Raw genomic sequence first — 10,000 nt, 5'->3', positions numbered from 1 at the left:
AATCGGAAGGAAAAGTGAGGATTTTTACGAAACATTTTCGTTTTTGTTCTGAGAATTTTACAGAGGAATGTATCATTAACTGGTAACCTGGTGTCTATAGGAACCATTGCGTTTAAAGGAGATGAACTATATCTTTCATAATGTGCTTATGTAATGTTTAAAACTATGTATAGTATATATATATATATATATATATATATATACGGTATATATATCTAGTACGTGTGAATACACATACATAAACCTACCCACATTTACCATGTGTATTCGAATTTATATAATTTCCACTTGTCTATATATATATATATATATATATGTGTGTGTGTGTGTGTGTGTATGTATGCATGTATGTGTTTACAGTGTATATATATATATATATATATATAGTATATATATATATATATATATATATATTAAGTATATATATATATATATATAAGTATATATATATATATATATATGTATGTATAGACGTACATGTGTTTATTATATAATTTTCTATATATTTGCTTATATATATATATATATATATATATATATATATATATATATATATATATATATAATATATATATATATAAATTTGAAGGACACCTTTTTTAATTATACTATGGCCTTTATCTTTTCGGTCTTAGGTTACATCACTTCGCGTACATAACTAGATCTACAGACTATCTTCCATCCCTGAAGTGCAGAGTAAAGTTATCATGTGGTTTAATTAACTGCCACTTACTCATAAATAAATCCTGACAGTTATCAAATAATTTTGCTACGGTAAGAGAACTTATGTAAGACTTCTATTCTTAATATTAATCATAAATGGAGGTGTAATCATTACAATATAGGCAAAAATATAATTGTCATCTTTCGAAGGCAGTAGGATAATCCTCTGACGTGAATCTCAGAATAGAATTACGACCCAATGGAAATAAGTGAGTCATCACAAATGACAAAATTGATTAATATATCTTATATACTTTTTTTTGCAATTTTTTTACTTGACGGTCGCAAATCACTAAATCACTATAATATATACCGTATCAGTTTTAGTATCTAAATTTCAAAAGAGAGACAGAAAGAAAAGAAGGAAGAGAGAGAACAGGTCTGCCTCATGCCTCTTTGCCCACCTGATATGATTTTCCCCCAAACCTTCGGCCGCAGCAGGTGATGGTGAAGTTGGTGTGGCTGGACAGGGAAGGACTCCTGCTCTGGGGCGGCGATGCGCTGCCGGGCCGGTTAGGCTGGCCGTTGTAGGGCACCTCCAACTCCACGAATTCTCGGTCCTGTCGAAAGAGGAACGGTCTCAGTATTTTCTGTTCTCGGGAGTGAAAGAAACGCATTCCACTGATTTTATGTTCTCAAGTTATTGGTAGTAACTTTTAATATAGCTGTGAAAAAGGGCTTTTTATTTTCAGATGGTTTTAATGTTGCAAATGAAATGGAACTGATTTGGTAATTTCTGTCGATGTACCTAGGTAGGTAGGTAGGTATTAGAACGACCTGCACGGAAGCTGCAGATAACGGGCTCCTGCCAAAAGGCAGTATTGATGTTGACAGTGATAGGTAGTAGTAGAGTTGACTTCATGAATTTCGGTACACCACGAGAAACTATGAGGGCATCTGGCAGCTGTACATTGTTGCGGGTAATGCTGTGTTTAGCAAAAGAGAAACTGTTGGCTAAGCTACATGTAAAAAGAAAGTCGCTGAACTTTTAAAACTTGGGATGAATTAATTTTAATTGATTTTACGAAGTGCTGTATCGAAAAAAGGATAATAGATGCTGAACGCCACTTCGTAAAATTAATAAAAACGCTTCTGATCACATGTTTACAAGATTGGGGACTTTGCTCTACTGGCAGTGTTGTCAACAGTTTCCCTTTTGTTAAACATCGTTACCTGCTACAATGTATAGCTATCAGACGTCTCCTTAGCTTCCCGTGAGGTGTACCTGAATTAATGAAGCCAACTGTGCAACTTTCAAGCTATAGTATCTTAAAAGGACTGTATGTACAGCTTGATGTTGTGCCCTTCTCTACATATGGCTCTTTTTCTTTGCCTCTCATTGTTTACGTCTCTTACACATCTGAGAACAGTAAGCATACTCCACATTAAGCGGGTAATTGCTATATCTATTTAGTCAGCATTTGTCCTTGTTATAAGGATCGAAGAGACTTTGGCTATTGTAGCAGCTCTTCTAAAAGAAAAGTCTTTCGAGATAAAATCAAACCACGATTCTCTGGTCTTAGGTAATGTAATTGTCTTTGTAAAGTGACCTTTTATTGTCTGAAGGTAAAGGTATCTTGCATGAGGTACACCCAAGCACAATTTATAGTTATTTTTCTTATCCGCCTTTTTTATGATGTGTTTGACAGCTTTAATTGACGGGCCAATGATAATTTGTAGTTTACCAAGAGCTTGCCGTCTTTAACCTTTAGCCTTCATTTTAAAAACCATCACGACTGTCCTTCTATACATAAAGTCGTGTTCATATTATTTATATGATTTTATTTGTGTTAACTTTTGTGTTTCTCTCTTTGTACAGGACTGCTATCCCTATTGGAGGCGTAGGGAAGATAATATTTTCCTTTTCCTACTGTATTTTCATCTGGGCTTGCAATAACAGTAATGGAAATCATGATGATAATAATGATGAATATAGTAATGATAGTGGATCTTTGGATTTAATTAGAAAACTTACTTCCTGGAATAATTGTATCCAAATGTGAAGTTTAACGAATATTTTGTAAGATAAGGGTTTAGTAGATTTTATATGTCTTGAAAGCAAAAGGAAATATTAAACACTTAAGAACTATTATAGATAAAGAAAAGAAGTAAAGATTATTTCTAAATATACTAAGTAGCCTACTAATAGACTAAGGTACTAAGATTTTTTTTAATAAACGGTTCAGTTATGCATGGCCACCTAGGTACTTCCTGTAGAATTATAATACCATAAGAGGTTTTTAAATTTATAGGCTTTATTTCAGTTTCTTTAAAAAAAAGTAAAAGATAAAATATGTTCACATAAGATATTACACATAGAAATAGACAATTGCTAACTTTCTACTACCTCTATCCACGTAGAAGTGCATACATGCAACATACTTACCAAAAATTATCTCAACACCCATTCACCCGAATATTTACACAATTTATTGTTTTGTTTCATTTTTTTTTTTTTTTTTTTTTTGCAATGAAAAATACAGAATTTGTGTACAAAAATAGTATACTCAAACTAGGGATTTTCACAATATACAGAGCTATACAGATCAAGCTAATTACCAGGCTTTGTACAGGAATGAAAACGTGATCGTCATTTGCTAAAATGGAAGAGGCATATCTGAAATTTAAGCCAAGTTTCCTACCACCAAGGAGTTCACAACCTTTCACTTATGCACTCTTCTTCTTTGGGGTGCATTTTAGCTAAACCATTGATATATATATATATATATATATGTGTGTGTGTGTGTGTGTATATATATGTATATATATAAATATATATATATATATATATATATACTGTGTATATATATATATATATATATATATTATATATATATATATATATATGTGTGTGTGTGTGTGTGTGTGTTTCTTTGTTCGCTGGCAAGACGAAGTTTGAAAATTCGCATTCCAGTGTAAACGTGTAAGTTACACTCTTGTATGTAATTTATATCTAAAAACACAACACAGACAATCATTCATATATTTATATATATATATATATATATATATAATATATATATAATATGTATATATATGATATATATAAATTGCATATACAGTATATATATATATATATATATATATATGTGTGTGTGTGTGTGTGTGTGTGTGTGTGTGTATGTGTATGCATGTATAAACTAATAGCCACTTTCAGCAGAAATAAACATTTATACCGCTAAAAATTTCAACAGCCAAACAATTTTTCGATTGTCATACTTGGTGGCTGTACTAATAGTGGTAAGCCTGTTAAAAGTGTGAAAATCGATATATATATATATATATATATATATATATATATATATATATATATATATACATATATATATATATATATATATGAATGTCTGTGCTGCGTTTTTATATATAAGTTACATTCAAGAATTTAACTTAAATGTTTACATTGGAATGCGAATTTTCAAACTTCGTCTTGCCAGAGAAGAAAGAAACATATTCTGACATGTAATTTATCTTATTTAAGCCTTCCCAGCCCTCGCCCACTCAGGTCAGACTCATCTGTTATGTTGTAATTTTTGAAAAAGCATTTTATTTACCCTTTGCTTTGCGTAGAATGATATAATGCTTTAATTGTATAACTTACTGTTATTTTCAAAAGAATCACAAGAATTTGCATCCACAATCTTCCCTTAGCATGCATTGACATTGTTTAACGGGTTGTGATGTTGTGTTTTCTTAATGATACCTTGAAATAAGAAGTGAAAAAAAATCTATTTTTGACGTAATTAGTGATCCGGAACCCAACCCTTTCCACATACATGAGAACTACTATCTATTCTCATTTGGTGAGAAAAAAGGGGTATGGATAGACCTCCCTTTATGAGGTGGGACTCTAAATATTAGAAAATCATATATGAAAAGTGAAAACGCAGCTGGACAGTACACACGATCAGTTGGCCAAGCTTAGAAATCTGTAGGATCTCCAATCATTTTCATAATGGAAGAAACCTGTTTGTTAATGATAACTTTTATGTTAAATATAAGATAGTGTTTGGTTTAATTTCTCCTTATTATGAAGTATCATTATTTTTCGTGGTTTTGCATCTCATCTGCTTCTGTGATTTTGAATAGAGGTGTTGATTATACATAGTAGAGAGAAGCTGCAAATAGTAATGAAAGTTTTTGAAATCGTTAGTCACAGGAGAAATTTGTTGTAGAACTGTAATTTTTGTTCTTTTCCCCTTTTGTAGAATATTTCATTCCCATCATATACAAAGGCGAAATACATCTTTATAAATGCCAGATTTTGGGAAACCTTTAAAAGCTCCTGGCACGGAGAAGCCCATTTATAGAACGGGCCTAAATGTGAGTTTGGCCCCAGTTCGCCATTATTCACTAATGTTCGACACGGTCGGGTAATCGTGCTCCAAGGCATTGGAAGTTATTGGGAGGAGCAAAAGGACTAGTTGTTCCTCAAATCACTCACAATTTCGTCATTGTTTTCTTAAAAGTAATGTCTTCGAAGTTGCCGTATTTTGGATGAATTAATTGCAGTAAAGGTCTCAATCTCACATGAAAAGGAGTTTCATCTATTTAAAAAAAAAAAAAAGAATAGGTCAAACATTTCTTGATACTTGTGAATTATGTGATTACTCACACTCGTACATTTGTTCACACACATCCGTCAATGCACATTTGAAAGTATGCATGTATATATGAATTTATATGTATATGTATCTACGTATATAAATGTGTAAATAAATATAGCATATGTGTGTGGGTACGTACATGTCTTGTGTATTTGTGCGTATATATATAACTATATATGTGTGGATATACACACACACACACACACACACATATATATATATATATATATATACTTATATTACTTATGCCTCTGTGGTTATCGCCATGTACTGTATATATATATATATATATATATGTACTGTATATATATGTATATGCGTGTGTGTATGTATGTATATATATATTATATACATATATATATATATATATATATGTATATATATATATATATATATACTGTATATATATAAATATATTTGTATATATTCAGTATATATCTATATTTAGATGTTGCTCTCTCATTGATATTCATATAATGAAATAAACTTTCACACTAAGCTGAAACTTAGACCGTATGGAAATCTAGATATTATGGAGGAATATGTCATTCTGAATTTTTGACAGCCCACTTTAATTAATGATTCCTGAGTTGACTACCTTAGTTGACTCATTTATTGTATCTTAAATTTATCAGGGAAAAAAATACTACCTCACATTGCACTTCGCCAAATGCTGAGATTATTTTTACCTTTAACTTACCGAAATCCCTTTGCTTGCTTTAACCCATTTCATGTATCCGTTACTTAAACATATCTTCATTTATGAGATATTTTACTTCATATATTTTGTTCATATTTTGTTAACATGTAGAATTTTAGTTTTATATTATGATTGACACTAATTAGTTATGCATCTGTAATATATAATGCATATTGCATTAAAAGGCTAATGTAGTGATTTTAAACATATGATTTTTTAGTCCGATACTGCTATGTGATTGTTGTTTGCTTGCTCTTGTTGTTGTTGTTGTTGTTGTTGTTGTTGTTGTTAGGTAATGCCTACGATAGATTATCCTCTAAGGAAAGACCTTGTTTTGATAACATATAAAATGCGAAAATGCATTCAAAGATTGTCTTCTATTCCGAATCAAAGGGAATTATATCAAACGGATTATGAGTAATTATTCCTAATGAAATTGGATATTATCCTTATGTTCATAAGCTTTTCTTCTGTATCATCTGCCCATTGGGCTTCGCACTTCCCACTAAGCTGTCCATTAACCGCCCTCATTTTCTATTTCTGCACGCAACTCAGCAAGCAATGGCAGTCAATGCCATCAGGCCATTTACCCTCATTGCCACTAATCTCTCTCATTTACTCTTTTCCGTCACTGAATGCGACACACCTGCAATTATTATACCCTTAATATGTTCTAAATTTAGCTTCATTAACAAGATATTAATCTTTGGAGACATCAAGCTTTTTCTAACGAATTTTTACAATATAATCTCAGCTGAGCTGAGTAGATATTTTATTACCAATACTTATCTCAAGTACTGTAGCATTCTTGGTTTTTCTTATTCTTGAGGTATTTAAGGTAACTGTACTCCTACTGAGGAACGATTAATTTGAACTTAGCTCTACTAGCCTAAGTGACCTTCGCTCTAATAACAAGGAACAATTGCGTCAAGTCACACTGTGCAACGCTACCCAATTTACTTATACTAGTATTTGATATCTTATTAATTATTCGTTTCATTCATTTGTATAGTAATGTGTGTACACACATATATATATATATATATATATATATATATATATGTGTGTGTGTGTGTGTGTGTGTGTGTGTGTGTATGTGTGTGTGTACACCGTTTTATGCAATATTGAACCTACTGTTGGAAAGGAAACTATTTGATTAATTTTGAATGGTGCGCCTGGGAATTCTGAAATAGAATCTACTTGGCTATCATATTACACAGACATCCATAGAAACCAAGATCAGCATAAAGATGGGCTTATAGAGGTAATAACAACTTGCGTGGATCGTATCATCAGTAAATTTTGGCAGACGGCCCTATTGTTGTTTGTTTTTCTTTCGTAATAAATACATATGTGTAAATATATATATATATATATATATATATATATATATATATATATATATATATATACACATATACATATACATATACATATACACACTACTGTAGTGTACGCGACCCGTCAAAAATGACGGCTAAATATCTAGGTAGATATGTACACATGATCATGCACCAGGGTATGACTAATCCATCTCCCTACCCAAGGGACGGTGAGAGCTGAGCATGACCGAAAAGATATATATATATATATATGTATATATATATATATATATATATATATATATATATATATATATATAGTGTGTGTGTGTGTGTGTGTGTATGTGTGTGTGTGTGTGTATAGTTTCCCCTACTGTTATCGAGTTCATCGTCATGACCAACATATGATTTCCCAGGGGCAGGGGCTTGGATGGTGCGTTACGCCTACGGCTTCTCCATCACGTTTTAGGGAACCTATATCCATGGAGCTTTCTATATATCAAGTACTATCTGAGTGTGAAGTTGCTGTCAGTAATCTATCATATATACCATTATTTCTTTTGTAGATTATTCATTTCCTTGTTTCCTTTCCTCACTGTGCTATTTTCCTTGTTGGAGTCCTTATAGCATCCTGCTTTTCCAACTAGGGTTGTAGCTTAGCTGATAATAATAATGATATACTCTCTACATTTCCTGTCTATATGTTTTATTCAACTTTATCTATTTACCTACAAACTTCTCATATAACTATTTCACTATAAGTGTTCCCTGCTTATATATACAATGATTTTGGGAGACGTATTCCATGACTTTGCTAAATGCTTAAATGATTCTGTGTGTGAGCTCTTAAGTTCTTCATTTATCGGATATCTGTTTATTGAATATGTTAACCCAATGGCTAATTGGATGCGTAACATTTCAATTTTAAAGAATTTGTTCATTATTATCCAGATATAACTAATAATTGAAGTGATGTAGAGACAGGCAGACCAATTTTTAGTAATGACTGATCGAAAGAGCAATTGATTCAGAGTCTGATTAAATGCTGTGTTAATTGCAAAGACTGGCGGCGCAAGTTATTTACTACTCAAGGGCATTATTGAAAGCATGGTTGACAGTTTGAAAGGTTGAATTTATTATAATTCCTATTTATACTTCTATTGTTATTGCAAGTATTTATTTGTTTCTTTTTAAGTTTGTATTTTGCTATATATCTATCGCCCTCTGTTTACCATTTTTTTTCTATCAGAGAAAAAACTTTTAATATGAAGTTTGCTCATTTATTTTGTGTTTCATTTCCAGATTATTATTATTATTATTATTATTATTATTATTATTATTATTATTATTATTATTATTATTGTTATTATTATTATTATTATTATTATTATTATTATTATTATTATTATTATTATGTAATCAGAAGGTTTGCTCTTTTGGTTAATCGCTGTTAATCCCAGAATTCTTGTTGCTTGTAATGATAATTTTTTTTTTTAACTATCTTCAGAGGTGAGTCATTGTATTATTTGCTTCATTTATAAGAATGAAAATATGACTATGAATATCGTTATTTTTTCTCTAAAAGATAATAGCCGAAAGGTAGCTAAATATATTATTGTTTGAAATAGTTTTAACTTTGCCCTCAGTAGAATTAAATTTCTTCAGCAAACCAGTGAGGAAAGGAAATAAACGTTTTTTAAGTTCACAGTAATAATAATTTAAACTAATTTTAACAAACATTTGCATCCGCTAGTCAAGTGGCGATATGTTTCTTGTAGGTATTTTATTTATGTAATTTTGTGTGTGCAAAATTATATCCTCCTTTTGATTAAAAGTGCATTTATATACTGATAGTGTTTATATGTGTAGATATATTAATCTTTAATCTCCCTTTTATAATAAAGAGCAAGTGTCCGACTGTACTTGGTCTCTCATTGTCCCTCAGTTAGGGGAGAGGGAGAGTAGTCATACCCTGGTGAGAGGGGGTACCGCGAAAGGTATACTCGGAAACCACAATCTCCCACAAATTGCCGAATGGCCGTGTTGTAGTTAGGAAAGAGAGAGGAGTGGAAATGAATGAATCTTTGTATGTGTGCGTGTGAGTGCATATTTCTCTAGTTATTTAGCCGTCATTGTTTTACGAATCGTGTACACTAAGTATATCGAGCGTCAGTGACCACTGTTGTTTTGACGCCAGGTCTTGCAAACTCAATCAATCAATCAATCAGGTGTTAATCATTTGAATTTCCTTCATAGGCCACGCCATCAATTGCTAATAAACCTCTTTATAGTTCATCCATTATGCTAAATAAGTTCAGAAGATAATTAGGTAAAAACTTTAGGCTAATTGGATTAATTCCTAATTATAGCGAAGAAATAAAACGCAGTTTCAAACAATTAGCTGATTGCGGAGAGAAATATTTTTCGGCGTATTGATTGGAGAGTATATACGTTATCTGAGCTTTACCAACCTTGTCAGTTTCAGTAAAAGCTTAAATCTTTTATAGCTAGTTTCATCGCATTTCAGGAAAATAGATTGATGAATATTGAATGAACAAATACACGTATGTCAATGTCTTTACAAATGTCTCAAGATTTGTTTTTTCCCCTCATAAGTCTAAATATTAATTAAGGGATGTACAGTTGGA

At 31.4% G+C, this 10,000-nt stretch overlaps 1 protein-coding gene across 1 annotated transcript in view; it reads right to left on the bottom strand.

Moving 5' to 3' along the window:
* Positions 1-10,000, bottom strand: part of Shal (Potassium voltage-gated channel protein Shal) — a 334,303-nt gene that overhangs the window by 51,147 nt on the left and 273,156 nt on the right. The window contains 1 exon segment of the mRNA XM_068362045.1: positions 1,128-1,283. Coding sequence (XP_068218146.1) covers positions 1,128-1,283 — 156 coding nt within the window.

Source organism: Palaemon carinicauda, chromosome 38, assembly GCF_036898095.1.
Source record: "Palaemon carinicauda isolate YSFRI2023 chromosome 38, ASM3689809v2, whole genome shotgun sequence".
NCBI lineage: Eukaryota > Metazoa > Arthropoda > Malacostraca > Decapoda > Palaemonidae > Palaemon > Palaemon carinicauda.
Note: the sequence above shows the minus strand (reverse complement) of the source record. Positions and strands in the feature narration are given on the sequence as shown.